General features: G+C 41.2%; 1 protein-coding gene across 5 annotated transcripts in view; it reads right to left on the minus strand.

Moving 5' to 3' along the window:
* Positions 1-17,701, minus strand: part of tenm4 (teneurin transmembrane protein 4) — a 154,334-nt gene that overhangs the window by 66,139 nt on the left and 70,494 nt on the right. For 3 of the 5 annotated variants that reach the window (XM_034097617.1, XM_034097615.1, XM_034097614.1), the window contains 6 exons: positions 15,386-15,629; positions 11,824-11,922; positions 10,655-10,890; positions 4,335-4,499; positions 2,244-2,458; positions 970-1,180 (listed from right to left, as the gene is read on the minus strand). In XM_034097617.1, coding sequence (XP_033953508.1) covers positions 970-1,180; positions 2,244-2,458; positions 4,335-4,499; positions 10,655-10,890; positions 11,824-11,922; positions 15,386-15,629 — 1,170 coding nt within the window. Of the gene's footprint in view, positions 1-969; positions 1,181-2,243; positions 2,459-4,334; positions 4,500-10,654; positions 10,891-11,823; positions 11,923-12,134; positions 12,210-15,385; positions 15,630-17,701 lie in introns of all 5 variants that reach the window. The other 2 variants (XM_034097618.1, XM_034097616.1) reach the window with 2 other exon arrangements.

The raw sequence follows: 17,701 nt of genomic DNA on the forward strand, positions 1-17,701 counted from the left end.
TTTTAGAAAGGGCCCCTCTGCCTCCCTCTGAGATCCTGTGGGCAGATCAGCTCTGATACAAATGAACAGAGGCAGAACATAGCGCTGACTAACTCTGCCACACCCCATCCCGCCCCGTTCCCATGTGTTGCCCACAATACCTGATTTAGTTGTGTTTTCTCAAATATGAACCGCAGGAGGCCCTCGTGCACACCCAGTCGAGAAGAAATAAGCAACACTAAACATGCTGCCCTGACTCCCCCTCTCTGTGTCTTGCCTGTCTCCACTTGGTGTTACATTGGTGTTGAGGACAGCTCCTCATCGATCTGCTGCCTGGCACAGCCCCTCGTCACAGATGGACTCTGGCCCAGGAGCTTTTAATTAAAGAGCATGTGAGAACAGCTCCCAGCTGCCATCCCTGTGAAAGTCGACACCTCGGGCCCTCTCACACCTTGCCTGATTCAGCAGTGCCAATCAAAGGCACTTTAGGGGGAACAAAGAGGAGCGTACAAAACGAAAATCACCTCCTCATAGGACGTATGTGAGAACACTAAGTGTGCCACACACACTTAGTCAGAGGAGGGGAAATATCTTTGCTACTTTGATATATGGAAAGTAGATGGAGATTGGAGCAAATCGTGATAAAAAAATGGCACTAGCAGGAGGGTACAATCATACTTTGAATTGTATGCAAATGGATCCCAGAAGCTGGACCCCTGATTCTGCGGAAGACACTCAGGCTAATGAGGATATTATGATCTCTCAATGCCCCACTCAGGGGCATGGCAGGATAGCACTGATGTCCTGATTTTTGTCATACTCAAACTTCACCTTGATTAACCCGCACTTTCCTTGGTTACTGAAATCTGCCAAAAATTGTCACTGACTTATGCCCCAAGTTTTTCGGTAGAGTGCTGCTGGTTGGTATTATAGGGATTATGTGGATTGCTATTACAGGTTTCTGCAGCAGGTCATGCCCGGGGCGCTCACCTATGGCGGTGGTGAGGTAGGAGACAGTTTCCGTGTCTTTTCCATCGTTGTAGATGGCGAGGTGCCAGATGCCCGAGTCCATGTACTGGATAAAGCCTGTGTCGTGTGTGGTGATGGGGGCCAGGCTCCTCTGCATAACCACGGAACCCTCCAGACCTCGGACGTCCTGGGCCAGGAGCCGCCGCCCATCCAGAAGCTCCACAAAGTCAAACTGTGGACAGACACACAGAAAGTGAGAAAGACTGATGGACGGACCGCAGACACGCCATTAGAGTGACACATGAGACTTGAGTGCTTTCAGCCCTCTTTAAAGCAGAGCATCATTTGGTCTGCATGAATAACTCATCATTCGAGGAGAGCTTGAGTTAATCTTGGCGGCTGGATGGGCTGAGATAATGTCTTACTCCACACATCTTATATGAAAGCCTTGTTTGAAAGTATTAAAGTGAAAAGAGGGAAGACATGGGGGGAAATGTAAGTTTACTAAATAACATCTGCAACCATTTGCTTCACATCAGTAGTGATTCGATGCATATCAATGACCCGGCATATTATTTTCATCTCCATAAGGAAGACAGTTTTTACTCAGCTGCTACTCTTCGTGCAATCTGACGCAGCACAGGATATTTTCTTCAAAGTCAAAGTAGAGAGAAGAGACAGCATGATCTTCTGACTGAAATATACTTTGCATTGGACATTAATGCTAAGAAGAATCCGGGCATGAACAAATCGTTGAACTACAGTTGCATTTAGAGCAGGAATCTAAACTCTGTGAAGCAACAGTCAGTTGTGATTACTAACATTATATATCTGACTGTGTTGCACATAGATGGACAATTAGTGTAGAGGAAAAGCTGCCTTTCTTGGCCCCTGCTGAGCCCGCGTCGTGGTGTGATTCATTGGTGATATTGAACCTAAAAGAAATGTGCCATAAATCCCTTATGCAAGTCAATCGTAATATAATATAGAGATTTATGAATTGGTTGGTATTCATGAAACACTCCTATATGGTTGGATAGATTTTTTCAAACAATATCCCAATTTATATTTGGTGGCAGGGCAACAATGGAAAAAGGAGCTAAATCCCTATACTTAGAAGACATCGATTGTAAATTATTTAACACACTCTCATTTACAATTTACTATAGTTTTTCACCAACAAAATACAGATTCCTAAGTGGTAAGACAATTAAACCCTGAAAACATTTAGATTTAAAAACAGAAAAGACTAGTAACACATTCATCTATGTCAGTGACATTCAAATATCTCCCACCTGCGTGTGCGATGGAGGTAGGCCTCTTCTCCCGTAGACTCCCACTAAGGCATCTTTGCTCAGGGACACATTAAACTTCAGGTACATGGGATGATCAATGAAGACCTGGGCCCTCCAGAATATACCAGGAGGAATCTGCTGCACGACCTTGCGCCCAACGTCAATCTCCCCCATATCTATATAGCTGTCATCGGGGAACAAGCTGTCCAATTTGCCTGCAATGCACACAAAGCAAATCGGTCAAAGAGATCACACCATTAATCCAGGATGTGGAGGGCAGAGGGAGTCAGTCTGACCATATCACAGATATTCAATCACATCCCTGACAGTTAGAAGAAGAACAAAAACATTATGAATGACCCCTCTGACGATTGGCAGCAATTCTGGGGGGACTAACGAAGAATATTGAACATCAGTCTGGGGTTCAAAAACAATTCCAGTTATATGCTCAGGTGTTGTCAACTCTTCTGACATGCCAAACACAACCATTGGGTTCAAAATAAAATAATGTAATACTCGGGAATCTTTCATACCTGGTGCATTTGAGTAAATCAATCATTAATCATAAATAGAGTTCATCAAAGTCGTTAATGGTGAACATATGGAGTGATACATAGTGATAGAAATAGAGAAAATTGCAACAGCTTAAACGCTGTGATTAAATACATCTCCATGTGAATTTAAACTGGTAAAGTGAGAATTGTAATTAGGGATCTCTTATGATAGTCCCAGCTCAGGTGATAGCACATTCACTGCCAAAACGTGTCCATATGCTCTATAATACACCTTGCATTGGACTATGTGGAAATGGAAACATCTGCTTGCCCATGTAGATGAGCTATTTCCGCACCGATGTCTATTAAAGCAGACGTCCATACAAACTGCCCCCAGGACTGAGGTTACACGTGGCACGGCAGATGGCGGTGTTCTCAAAAGTCCATCAATGGCAACGGTTTTTATCAGAGTAAACATGGCACGCTCCCCGTCTGAGGATCTGGGCTTTACATAATGCGACGACACAGACTCATTTTCCACATGTTGGGCTGTGCTTGAATTTATGCCACACAGTAATGGCATACTCATCAGGCTGTTTAAATAAATCATAAGCCGAGAACAGTGATAATGGGCCTCGTGGTTAAATAAATGGATGTTGTTCTGCAAGCTTAACTACAGCATAATGTGTTGAAGGAAAGCCATCTCATAGAAAGACGTAAACTTGACTGAATGTTAACAGAGTACACTTCTGCATCCCTTTGATAAAACATGAGATAGCTCATCAGTGTTTCTGGTGACAGCAGTGCAGAATAAGACTTATTTAGAAAACTATGGCTATTGATTTCCTATCAGCAACAGCTGCCACGCAGGCTCTCAGCTCAGCTGGAGTCATGCTTGTTGTTAGCTAAACACACTTTCTGCTGTCTGGTAAATGAAAAAGACAACCCCTGGATCCATCTATATGGTAATGACCCCATCTTCTACCTATTGTCATCTGCCAGCGACACATCGCATGGCTAAATCTGGGCCCATTTGTTGGAGAATGGAACAGAGCAAAGTTTCCTGGAGTCGAGCACTTGGTACCGAGGGGTGAGCGCATGCTTTCTTTGGCTGCCAGGAAAGGCAGCCCGGACTAGGAGATGAAAGGATCACATCCGTTCTGAGGAGGACAGAGTGGCTAATCCCCCTCTAGCCCCTGGATACTCAGTCCCTTAAGCTGCCCCATTTTCTCCCTCCAGGAACAAATAACACTTTCCCACTTACAACAACTTTCATAGGATTACAATGCAGATCTCTTTGCATACCATGGAGACGAGTGAACACAATGTGAAACTGGATGACACAATAATAAACTTGCTTGAGCTCCAAAATGTCATCTGTAAACTTTAAGATTTGAACAACTTTTATTTTGCGTCCTTGCGCAATGCAGTTTATTTTCCGATTTGGTGCAGAATACCCCAGCAAATTGAGATTCATACAAAATCATCCCCAAAAACATCACATCACTATTTAGTTTGGGTTATGTAAGCATACATTGCAAAAGAATATAATGCATTTAAAATAGGACATTGTCTATATAAAAAAAAAAGCACTTACTCTCATCTTTTCCTCTGCGATCAGGTAATCCCAATCCTGTGTTGCCTAGGGGGGGCAAGCTCAGGTCCGTGGGTAAAGGTAGGCCACTTGTATTGTCCTCTGACAGCTGGTACATCTGTCTCTGCATGGGCTGCAGGTGCCAGTTTAATCCAAAAAGGTGCATGGCTGAAATGTTCAACAGAAGACAAGCTCAGAATGGATTTATATAAAAGTGACTTCAGATGCATTCAATTCAAAAAGTGATGTTCTCTAAATTAAACTAACTAAATTATTTTTAAAGGGGAAAGGTTCTTATCCAAAGGTGACAGCTGGGATAGAGGCACAGGAAGTAAATCCCAAAGAACAAAGAACAATACGTGGTTTAATGGTTAATAGCATTTTGTTTAAAAGTGCTGAGCAGTGCGATCAGGAGATGAATGGTCCCCTGACCTCATGGGACAACATCTGTCTCCCCACCCCAACATCGACATGGACCATCCCCAGTGCCCTGTCATTTCTCAACTCCATTACCTTTCCATTCCCTTGCAAAACTAGGGGACAAAAGAAAAAAAAACATCAGCACGGAGACACGAGGGTGTTTCAATGTGAACACAGTGGAGGGAGCGTAGTGATATTTTACAAGGTCGACTAAATAAATGTCCTCTGGAACAATGGCAGCAGAGTGCAGGACAGAGGAGGAGGGGCTGACCATGACAGATCACCAATAAGAAAATGGACAAGACAAACTTAGCAAGGCAAAAGCCACCTTGGAAGTCATCCGTCAGCAGAAAGAGCCCGGAGACTCAATATAGCTATTTTATTGGTTTGTTGGTTCTTTTAAGCTCCTCAAGTAAATAACCACGCAATCCAATTATAAAGAGTGAAATGATCTGCCAGTCGTAGTCCGAAGCTGAGAATAAGACCTCTCCAGTCCTCTCAATATGGTTTTTTTCTCCTTTTATAGGGCGCTTTATCTATATTATGTCACCAATAAGCGGTCGGGGACTGTTCGGAGAACACCGAGTATGACTTTTCCATCATTATCAGTTCCTTGCATGAAAAGCAAAAGTCGTTTTTACTATTTGTATTTGATTCATTTAGGTCCATTGTGCAATTGATCATATACAAAACAAAAGTGAAATGAACAGAATGTGGTCTTGTTTACCATCCCACAAGATTTGTATTTCTTTAAAATCTTGGCTGGGAAAATCAACGCTTTAACTGTCATCTTTTATTATGATGCTGTTATTATTAGTTTTATAACCAAAATATGTTGCACCAAACTGCAACTTTTTCACAAAAACACTTGAAAATGACAAAAAAGTGTTCTTTGTTCATCTTTCAGTAGTGTGCAGCAGAATCAGGTGCTTCTCAGAGCAAGGTCAGCACACTTCAGATGAGAGAAAGGACTGGGACACACTGATTGATTTGCATCCTTTTAATAGTGCAATGTTTCAACACTACTGTGTCTTCATTAGTCTAAAACAGGCTTTATTAATAGTCATATACCATACTGACCGTATATCGCTGAATTACGCAATATACCATATTATATCTCCCCACTTCTAAATCAAAGTGATCCCCTAAGAATAAGAGGAGGTTTACTTGCTCAGACTCAGCTATTCACTTTAAATTGACAGAAATTCCCACATGAACGTGACAAGTTGAATATTAAACCAAGGTATAGTGTCTGATGAACGGAATACATTGGGTCCTTCCCAGAGGAAACGGCATCAAACGTAGATCCATTAGAGAACACCATCCTGCCTGGTTCCTCCATTAGGATCTCTATACGTTTGATGGCCTAACATTAAGATCATTGTCCACAAAACTTTATAGTCAACATAGTCAAAGTACTGCATATTTAGTGAAATAGATAGTTTGTGAAAGAAGAACACTAGAAACAGTGTATTTATCAGGCTAAACCCAACGCAAACAGTCCCTGAGATGATGAAAGTTCAACAGCAATACCAGCATCTGTTCTGTGTCCGTCTGGTGGCGGTGAAAATGACTGTGTCAGTAGAGGACAACCAGTGAAGAGACAGATGGCTATGTTTGTCATTTTGTAAGCTCCAGAAAGACATTCCTTTTGATTTGTAGCTCTACATCGGCTGGCGAAATGGAAAAAGAGTCAGTGCATGTTGCTGGCAGAACTAACGCAAAGTCACCAAGCACGGTGTCATTCCAAGTGTCCTAGTAATCACGTCTTTGTGAGCCCCATTCTTCATCCCATCCATCCCTGAGGCCTCTAATGGAAAATGGTTGAAGAGGCCTCCCCCTCCCTTTCTAAATCCAGAGATTTACTTCAACGCCTTCTTGGTATCTGTGATATGCAGAGTATTGGACACGAGCCAGTGAGGAGCCCCCTGATTTTGTTTTGCTTGCATTTCTAACTTTGCAAACATCATGGAATGTCACTTCGGAAATTGCCGCAATTGGCTGCGAAAGGAAGACAGGTTGTGGAATAACAGGCACTTCTAATGAGATGGCCACCGGCAGAGACAAGCTGTGTCTGTGTTCCAGCGATGCCACTGACCTGTCAAGAATACTGCACTTCGTAGCATCGCCCATTTTGTCCTGAGCACGTTTTGTGCCCTCCTTTCGCTTATCTCTTGGCAGGAAGTTAGGTCACGTCATGTGCCAATTAGGGAACAGCGCTACTGTAGTCAGGCTGAGGCAGTCAGCACTTATTGCTGTGGGTCATCTGCCAGCATTCCTTTGCTTCTATCTTTTGATCTGATGAGCACTTTCCAACTCGTGCACAATTCAAGGGAAGCTATGATGAGAAGACTCATTTTTTCTCATCTTACTAGTCAAAATCATCAAATACTTTCTGCATCTAAAAAAAGCCAAGCTATCTCTAGGTTTGAGCCAGCAAAGATAAAGTCTCCTACACACCTTGGATTTAAAAATCTTTTAACCATATGGTCAATTAATTTCTTCAAGAAAGGTGTTACACATGGCAGGCATCGGTTGCTCATTTGTTACCCGACTATATTTACAGCTCTCTTACTTTCACAGTCTCAGGCGTGAATCACCGCTCATCCTCACTGAATACATTTGCACACAATGCAAATGTAGAGTTACATTGTTGTGGTAAATAGCTTTTACAGCTAACCGTCTTTCCATCGTCACATTATTACAATAATGCACTGAATAAATACAATGTAAATATAGTAGCGACTGACTTGGATACCAACTGAGAGTTTCAGCAAATAATCAAACGGAAGAAATGATATATTTCCATGTAAATAGTTGTAGAAAATTAATCAGTTTCTGGCTTTAAACACAACACTTTTAGCATAATTGACTAGAGTTGATGCTGTTAACAACTCTCTGTCTATGTGCTGGTGACACAAGAGCACACATTGGGTCCACTTGTTCTGCATAGATATAATGAAGTTCTGTTGGCACATTAGTGGGAAAACATTTGATCTCACATTAGCCTGCATAAATATTACTCTTATTAAATCATGAAATGAGATTGCAGCATTTCCAATAAATAGTAAGTATTGCAGAATTGAAATAAATAAAAAGTGTTTTCAATAAAAAGTGTTTTTCTTGGCCATTAAAGTAAATCATTGCATTAATGAGATTTGCATTTAGGTGATATTTATGATTGATTTCACATTATATGAAATGTCTGTGTTTATTTCCTTAAGCCAACTGAGCAATGTTCCACATTCAGAGTAACATAAGTGTTGACAAATCTATAAACTGCAAATATCACATAGGTGTAGTACAAAGCCTCAGTCAAACAACGCAGTATTATCCTGAGGTACTTAAAGACAGATCAACTAAATAAACCTGTGTTTCAGAGAAGATCTTTTGGGGTTGGATTATAATGCAGTTACATCTTTTCTAAGGCCCAACCTCTTTGTCCTTGGCTTCACACCCATGGTGGAAAGAAGTGAACACAGGAGGATACTGATGACCTTAAAATGAGGAATATATAACAATGTGCTAATGAGCGAGCGACCACACAGAAAGTAGTGGCATCTTAAAACTTTGACCTTTTTTTAATCTCAAAATTTGCCATTTTTAAAAGTTCTGACAAAATAAAACCACGCTTCATGTCAAAACATCTGTCATGATGTTTAATTGGGTTCATTAGACATCCCACCCAGAGTTCCCAATTACAGGCCTCAATAATGAATTGCACTTGAAATTAAATGTATTTTCTCATCAGCCTTTAATTAAATATGGACCTCGTTCTTGATTGGAAATTCCGATCTTAGGGTGAGGCTTGGTCTCCAACATGTTTACTTGTGGGGCATCGGGATATGGACGGAGTTTTGCAGGGTATAATTACACAGCCTGATTAAAGACTGTCAGGTTGATGGGGCTTTCTGGCTTTAGGCCAAGTCAAAGCAGTAAACTGCTGTAGACACGACTGTATCTGTGCTTCTGCAGCTAAACCACACAGCTGATTCCCTAAACAGGCCAAAATAGAACTTTCTCACTCCTACCCTCAAATTGCTCGATATGGAGATAATCATCATGAGCAGAAACCAGCTGATTCTTTTTATTCCAGCACTCTTCTGAATTTCAAATTAAACAATTTAAATGGCTCTGGTGAAAAAAAATGAATAATCAGATTTGAGTTCGTTTGGCCTCAAGGAGAAGTAGAAGAACCGATTGCTTTCTTGATTGTTACGGCAAAATGCAAATCTATAACAAATGTCTTCAATGAAGAATTCATTTATCTCACTGATGAGGACCGTGCTGAAGGATATGGATATTCTTTCACCGACTTTATTCATATGAACTACAATATTCTTACCATCCTTCACTGTAACCATTTATATGTAAAACAGCCAATCAGATGTAATGAATATCATATTGGAAAAATATATTAAAAAAGAAGTGTGGGAATCAACTCCCACAAATCAGGCTGTATTCACGTAAAAAAGGTGAGGCTCGCTTGTCATGTCGACTACCAAATCTATGGGACTTCTGCCAATCAAAATGACAAAGATGTCAAACAATATTTTAATCCAGACCTTGAACATCCCTGTTTGACTTTGCATGTACAGAATCTTAACTTGTCTGCTCTCCGTTCCCCGCACTACAGGAACCCTTTGTCTTGAAACCTGTCACTCATTCCTTTAAAAATATTCTCAGTGTTATTCCTCCTTCCTACTCTGGTCTTGCTCCTCATATCCTCGTCCCAATCCTTCATAGCCCCAATTAGGTTGACTTCTTTAACCCCACGCTTACCCCTAAGCCTGTTTCTATTTATCCTAAATGCAAACAACCCTACACCTTTTGATATTTACTTGACCGTTGACTTACCCACAATCCTCACTGTTTCCCATCCCTTTTTCTACTGTACCTGACTGCACTGTTACTGCAGATGCTGCTGTTATTGTTGGTAGCCATAAATGAATGATAAACTTTCTTGTATCCTTTTTTTAAAAATTTCATCCACGTAACAAACAAATTTGTGTTTTGTTATGTTTTTACTGACCAATTTACTAATAGTGATTCAACCTTTGTAAAAGCTACACAAAATACTCTACAACTAATACTGAAAGAGCAACAGCATGCTCGGATTAGTGTAGCAGTCATTAGTTGTAATAGCCAGGATGTGTAAAGCTACCAGAAAGAACATTGAAATGAAATCCAATAAGAACACAGCTTAATACGTGATCTCCAAGAAATACAGTAAAACAAAAAAAAACATCACAGCAATTACTCTCAGAATCCACTTGCAGGAACATCCGTTTCTAGTTTCTATTTTTATTTTGTGTCCTTATAACTGCTTCTTCTGACCGTTTACAAGTGCACTTCAGTGTAAACAGTCTTGTATATAGATCACACGGACGAGTAAGAGCTCAGATATCATCAAATATGAATATCATTCCCTGAGGCAGGCAAAAAGAGCAGCACTGATTGAATAGCTTAACTCACACATCACAGCTCATAGTCCTCGCCCAGCTGGGACCTGGGTATGCTGTTCAGGAAATATTACACCAAATAAAATGAATAATCTAAATCCTCTCTTGTGTGATGGCTGATGTCTTTTTAATTCATTTCCTATCTGACCTATTCACAAGAGCAATAAAAGGTCTTCCTGCAGATTCAGTCAACCCAATCTATGAATGATAATGTTATTTTGGACGTGGTCTGTGGGCGAGGAGTCGATATACGAGTCGCTTTATAACTACGCTCATATGAGCCGCAGTGTGCGGATTCTACGCTATTAAAACGGATGATAGAGGGAGCACAATGGCCATGGACTCATACTGTGTCTGCAGTTAAGTAAGGGGTGGGGGTGGGGCCGGGAGTGGAGGTGGAGGTGCTCACCCCCGTGTGTAGGAGCATCAGAGGTGACTCACCAATGAAGTAGGCTAGCAGGAAGAGCAGTGTTACTGAGATGAGGATGGCACTGAGAGCAGCACATTTCCAGTTGCAGTGCTTATAGGACTTCTTCAGGCTGAAGGCAGGTCGAGAGAAGGTGTTCCGAGGCAGGGGCCGAGGGGGGGGCGAGTACACCGTGCTGGAGGTCAAAGGGTATCCTGGTGATGTTGTGCAATACATTGGTGATGTTCCACCTGGTTTGAACAGGAAGTGCCTGGGGAAAAAAACATATTTCTTCTGTTAGTCTGAACAGAAAATGCAAATTTCTCAGGGATCTCTATCGTCATATTACTGTGGGTTACTGTGTATCAAAGTGCAGTCCCTTCTACTGGTAAGTATCTCTGTTTCCAAGCATCTTTAATACCGTTACCATAGTCACGCTTCTGTTAGATTAGTGGGCATGCTAAAGCACACTGGCTTTTGCTCAGTCGACACTGTGAATCAATATTAAATCTAATTTACAGGACTAGTGACCGCAGCTGGCTCTTGTTTACGTATTCATGCCAGCATGGTGAAGAGTAATTCCCAATAACTATGTGTCAGGGCTGTCCACATGAGAGATACCGTATGTAAGGTTGCAGCATGGAGTGGAGCAGATTTATTCGCCCTTGAAGAGCATGGCTGGCTATCTCAGAAAACATGTGTAGCTGCATATCCAAAAGCTGTATCATCGGCCCATCACAGAGTCAGTGGCTGAGGCACTGTCGTCAAGGCTGTGTTACCGACTAGTTTACAAGAAGCTCCTGAGCGACAGCGACATGAAAGTGATTGAATGTAACATTACAATGTGTGATGTGGAAAGTCACTGGGACCATATTGTGTTTATGAATATCAGGACAAAACTCAGACAGATCCTATTCTCAATAGGAGAATACATGGGCAGCTGTGTTTCATAAAGCGGCCATGCTTAACATTAATCAAAGTAATACAACCCAACAATGTGACTAAATGTAGATTGTTAGTTGTATCAAACAGGTAGGGGACACATACAGCAGCGATTCTAGCGCTGCAGGGGACATACACAGATGATTGACAGCATTTTAAATAGAGGATGGTCGATGGAAAAATAGTGCAGGCATCACTATTGTGCTCATGGCAAAGCAGATTGTGACAGTAGTGTGAGCCAGATAGCAAACATGCAACATACCCGTCGTTGTACGAGGCATCGCGGCGTGCTGATGCCAGAATGTCCATCTCAATGAGGTTGTCCTGTAAAGTCTCTAGGAATGTCTGCTTTGCTATGTTTCTACATACAGGTGAAAAGATGGATATGAAGCTAGTGTGAGATGTGCGTGCAAAACACAGAAATGCCAATACAGAATGTGATCACCAAGCAACATCAAAAACAAATGGAGATCAGGACGGACAGTGTGGGGAAAAGAAACCAAGGCCCTTATGGAACTACTTCTACTACAGTGTGAGACAAATAACATCTAGCTCTCTTGTTCCCCTCGTTACCTTGTTTTGTACGAGCCCTGCCCTTCTCTGCAAGCGGCTTGCTCTTCTCTAATAAACATTAGAGTATTCTGGCTCCTTTAAGGTTGTGATTGGAAGAAAACAATACATCACTTACAAATGAGAACCTTAAGGTTTCTAACACTTTGTCTCAAACAAAACACTTTTTCTTATGACAAATAAGCTTGTCACTGAAGTTCTTACACTGGATAATTTCATTAAATACAGTTTTTTGAGATCTATTTAAAGGTTGCAGCACTAAAAAAAAACAAGCATTTTCAGTTCATTGCAAAGTTTCTAGAGACGCATGTCTCATTTCTCCCATAATGCACTCCCCCGATGAGAGCTCTGTTCCATAAGGAAATACTGCAGCACTGCAATGGAGAAATGAACTGAGCACATGCAATGGGCAGGCTGAACACGTTCTGTGGTACAAGAGAAAAGCCTTGTTTTTGAGCACTGCCCCTACGAGGTCAGTTTGTTCATGGTCTCTCAAGAATTTTTTTTGTATACGTATGTATTGTGAACGCAACTTTCATACCGATCATACTAATACCCTCGATTGGTCTCTGTGTGTCATTCAAGCTCGGGAGGGTGTGTGTTATGTGTGGCGCGAGCGAGTGAGATAAAGCACGCGCACCGGTTACGTGTATTGTTGTTGTTAGCATCTGGTGCTCGCTAGCTGCGCTAACGGATATAAGGAGCTGTTTCAACAACAAGGTGGAGGAGAGTCCTCTCCAGTCAGACTGAGAGACTGATAACTACAGCTCAGGTGAGGTAAAGGACTCTCAGAGTGCTTAGATAGTTAACTTAGTCTAAGTTCTCTGTGGGTCTCAAACGGTTTGGTCACCATTTATGTAAACACATATTTCCATTTGAGGGGGGAGTGATTAGTAAAATATGCATGAATAATAAAAAAAAAAATGTTAACTAGGTGAAAAAAGGTAAGATACACTATTAAAACTAGTCTTTGCTGCTGCCTCAAAGAGGAGCAGGGGGGAGAGGAGGGAGACAGGAGAGGCTGGTTCAGGAGCACAGACACACTCACAACTATAAATGAACCAAAAACAAATAAATAAACAAGTTTCAATGTTTTTTCATATTGGATATGGGATGTTATTGGTTATGGCCATGTTCTTATGATTTTATGATTATTTAAATGTAGAGTTATGTTTCATATGGGTGTAGTCTCTTTATTTCCCCCTCAAAATGCACCAGATTGATGCATTTAAGTCCAACATTTAAACCGGACCCCCCTATAGGATTTGAGGTCCACCCCCACTTAAAATATGTTCACATAGGTTCCTAAATAAATTTGAACATTTGTTTAAATAGTAACCCATGTCCATATGTTTATTTTTGGGTAGTATATTTAGAGGGCTATCACTACGGGCAGCAACGCTGTAAATATTGACAAATAAATCCAGCAAAATGGCACAAAAAACTGGTAGTGGCCCGGCTGGGTGTATAATTCCCGGCCTGACTTATTGTTCCAGTCCGGCCCTGCTCAAGCTAGTGTTATGCGGAAGAATGCAACTTTTAATGAAGAGAGAAAGAGATGCTTGGCAGAAATTCTAAAGGAAATTGTGAGGCTGGATGGTGCCATCCAGCTGCTGGCATCCAGTGGCGGTGCAGTATTTATCAGGGCCATTTAAATTAACAAAATGAAATTCACAAAAGTGACAATGAGGGTCATTGTAACACTATTACCAAAGCAAAGGTGAGGCGTAATATGTGTGTGTCCTTGTGGATTTTAGTCATAGTTTCAATTGAGTTATTGGAATTTTAGTAGTCGCCCATTTTTCAAGACTATACGTCATAAAGACTTTGAATCTGGTTCAAGCAGCATTCTTGCCTGTTGTACATTCACTCGCCTTACCATCTGTCTTCCCCTCCACAGGGAATACCTGTGCAGAATTAACGTTGGAGCTGGATGCCATGTAATCATTCATTATACTACTAACTGTCCTTCTACTTGCTAAAATTAATGCTCATTTTCCTGTTGACTGAACCGTCTCACAAAAACTGAAGGAAGAGACAGTAATTCAATTCATGGCTGGTGTTTCGCAATGCCAAATTAGCTGTTAGCTATTCTCCTGTCAACAACAGTTTCATTCATGGCATGGTGTTTACTATATATCCTATACTATGAAACAGTGAGGTCCAACTTTTTCTCCCTGGATTCTTTCAAAAGGTCCTGATAATGAAAACATCTAATTGAAGAGTTTTAAATAAAGGAATCTATAATAATCTTCTTGAAATCACGGCTACACAATGGCTTTTTATTCAAATGTTCCTCATGAAGCTGTCTCGAGAACCATTCAAACAACTTAGCCATCTACGCTGCAATTCCTAAGCAATATGTCCGCAAAATGTTAAGTCAAACAAATTAACGGTTTCTGTGAAACTTACTTATGAATATTTCTCGTAGATGTTTGGTCTCACTGTTTTCTGTTTCTTAATGTGGCAACGGGGAGCTGAGCACAGCATGCCGTTTGGTAGTATAACAAACTGTTATTAGGGGTTCACTACTAACAAATATGTCCCATAGATCTGGAGAGCTCTCACACAACACCGCACGTCCTTGGGTCCTCAGCAGCACACATACCAATTGTGAAATGGATTGAAATAAAGTGTGTCTCGAAGAACAAGGACACACAGACTCCATTTTAGTTTAGTACGATTTTTGATTTCCTCAGCAGGCAACCTGATCACACAGAGAAGTACAGTATTTCAACTGTAAGCTGTGTAATATGGTAATTGTGAGGGTACGAATAACAAGCCTTGTTTCCTTGATTTCCTACCGACTTGCAATAAGACCAACCAAAGAAATACCAACAGATATTCCATTTGTTACAATAACACTTGACAGATCTACTTCACACAAGGGCCTCCTATCGCGAAATGTGCTAAGTACTGATTAATATGAAATAAATACATCTTGGGGCTGAAGTGGAGGACGATGAAGCCTGATCACAGGAGCCTGAATGTCAGTTTAAACTCAATAGCCTCCAACATAGGACGCAGACCCAAAAGCAGCACTTTTCTCTTGTCTGCCACAAAATCATGTTCATCACAAATGTAAGCCTTTGCCCCCAGCAGGTTATGTTACATAATATTGCTTTTCTTCTCGATAGCAGTGTGGTAATTTAATACGGAGCAGGACAACATGAAAACCTGGGTTCAATGCAATAGCACCAGCTCATTCTCACCAACATCTCTATACATCGTCAGGGAGACGGGTTGTACAGTACCTGGTTTCCAAGGGGATGTTGCTGTTGAGTAGCCAGTTGTCCTGTGTGCAGTCTTGCCCACTGGCCGGACCCTCAGGAGGGGCAGAGCTGTCTGTCGGTGCGGGACTTGGGTTACTCCGCGGTGTGTAGTTGCCCCTGTTCAAGGAGTTAATGGAGGCCGCATGGTGCTGATGATTGGGTGAGTGGGAGTGAGAGAGCGGGAGAGGGGGCGTCCGCAGCCGGGAATGGTTTTGAAAGGCTCCGTCTGGAGGCAAAAATGAAAGAAAAGAAGAGAACACTTTAGAGAATAAGAAAAATACAGAGCTTCAAAACTACTGCAGATCCACTGAGGATGCATTTTCTAATTTCTATTTTGAAAGTGTGTGAGTGAGTGTGCTAGCAGAGTAAGAAGAGCCTCATGGAGTTATTTTAACTACCTAAGCTGCGACGTTATGACTGATGAATGATGAGCTAGTTTCACCCGAAGATACATTAACACCTTAAGATTTATTTCAATGATGAGCTGCAGCGCCCTTACGACCAACAGTTATTTATCAGAGGAAGGGTGTTTGAGACAGGACTAGTCTTCTTTAAATAAACACACAGTAACATCATTACTTGTTTTATAAAAAGGTTGCCATTATTAGATGCAGGTCAATGATTTTGGTAGCAGAGCTTTTAGCAGCTCAAAATAAACAAATGATGGGAATTTGAAAATATTAGAAATAGAGACTATAGTACAGATTGTACCCAGTGGTCCTGAATGCACTACTCTGTCAACAAGACAGAAGACCAATGTCCTTGTGTATCCATTTATTTCCACATCTGTTAAGCCATTCATCAATCAATGAACTGCCGGCTATACACCGAGTGAAAGAGTGGATTTTCTAAGGCAGAAAGCCTCCTTTATTTCACAGATATCCACAACACTAAATTGCCAATTTACAGCAGAGAGAGTGGAATAGAGACACACCGGTGGCTTATTGTGTATAATCAGATCCTTTATTAAAGCGATACTGAGAAAAAGCTTTGTGTCACATCAGATTTTCTAGGGGTCGGAACATGAGGCTGCTTTATCAGCAATGTGTCACTCAAGATAGATGGATGGACAAACTGTTGAGGTACAAAACTGTCTCTGCCGCGAACAAAGTAGCATTAAGCCTTAGTGCAAGAGGCATTTTAGGAACATGGAAAGAGAGCCTATTGTGTTCTCAGGTAATGTGCTAACGAATGGCTCGGCGGGCAAGAACAAGACACAAAAGTATCATGTTGCAAGTGTCTAGCATATGCTAACATCTCTGCCTTGAAGGCATGTGCTTCACAGGAAGTCTGCCGGTTCCACACCTTGTAGTGTTTTAGCACAGTTTTATTTTTGTTTCATTAGCCCTTCACAACAAAGTCTTCACCTTCACAACCTACTTTAATTCTGCCTCGTTGCCATACACTTGTTCTATAGGAGGAACCTGACAGAAACTGAGTGTGACATCATGAATCTGCCGCGCTGATGGATGGCTCCATACTGTGCGCACTTTTGCACAATGGTGCCCTCGTAATTAGCCGAGCCGCCGAGAGAGAGGCGCTCCGCGGTCCCGATGAACAATAGACTGGTATGAGGTGGATCCACACAGTTGTTGATCACCTCCCTCCTGCGCAGTAATGTAGCTGATCTCTAAAGCCATTAATACGGTTATGCTAATTCGATACAGGGACAGCACAGACGTTTGCAGAGAAATATATCACGAGGACAAATGCTTTGCTGCTCTGGAATGCATTTACTGCTCGGTAAACAAATACTTTACTTCCCATGAGGATCAAGCAAAAGTGCGGTACCGAGTGAACATTTGTAATATGTATTTTAAGGCTAAGCTAAGACCTCAAAATAGATCCCAAAAATAAAGTACTATTTACTGCACGTGTATGTGGCCTCTTAATATACTGTTAATTAACTCTTCTATTGTCTAATGTTTGGTGATTTGAGCAGGTCTAGACAATTTGTGCAATAGTCAGATATAACAATGTCATTTGAGCAATAATAAAAATAATTAGTATTAATTCATTTTAAATTAAACTGGATAAAAAAAGCAAGATATTTTACTTGAAAATGTATGGAAATTCATATTTTAGACTCCTCTGTTGTTATTTTAACATATAAGTGCTATACAGGTTTGCTCAGTTGTAACAAAATGTTCCCAAATATCAATTTACAATCTAATCCATTTCAGGTTTCAAAGCGGATTAAGGATCAAGTCAAGTTTTGTTTCTATCATCTGCTGGAATATTTACTTTAAGCTAGAGATATTTTATTATTTGGAACAGAGAAACAGATAAATTGTTACG

Source organism: Pseudochaenichthys georgianus, chromosome 13 (assembly GCF_902827115.2).
Source record: "Pseudochaenichthys georgianus chromosome 13, fPseGeo1.2, whole genome shotgun sequence".
NCBI classification, from domain to species: Eukaryota; Metazoa; Chordata; class Actinopteri; order Perciformes; family Channichthyidae; genus Pseudochaenichthys; species Pseudochaenichthys georgianus.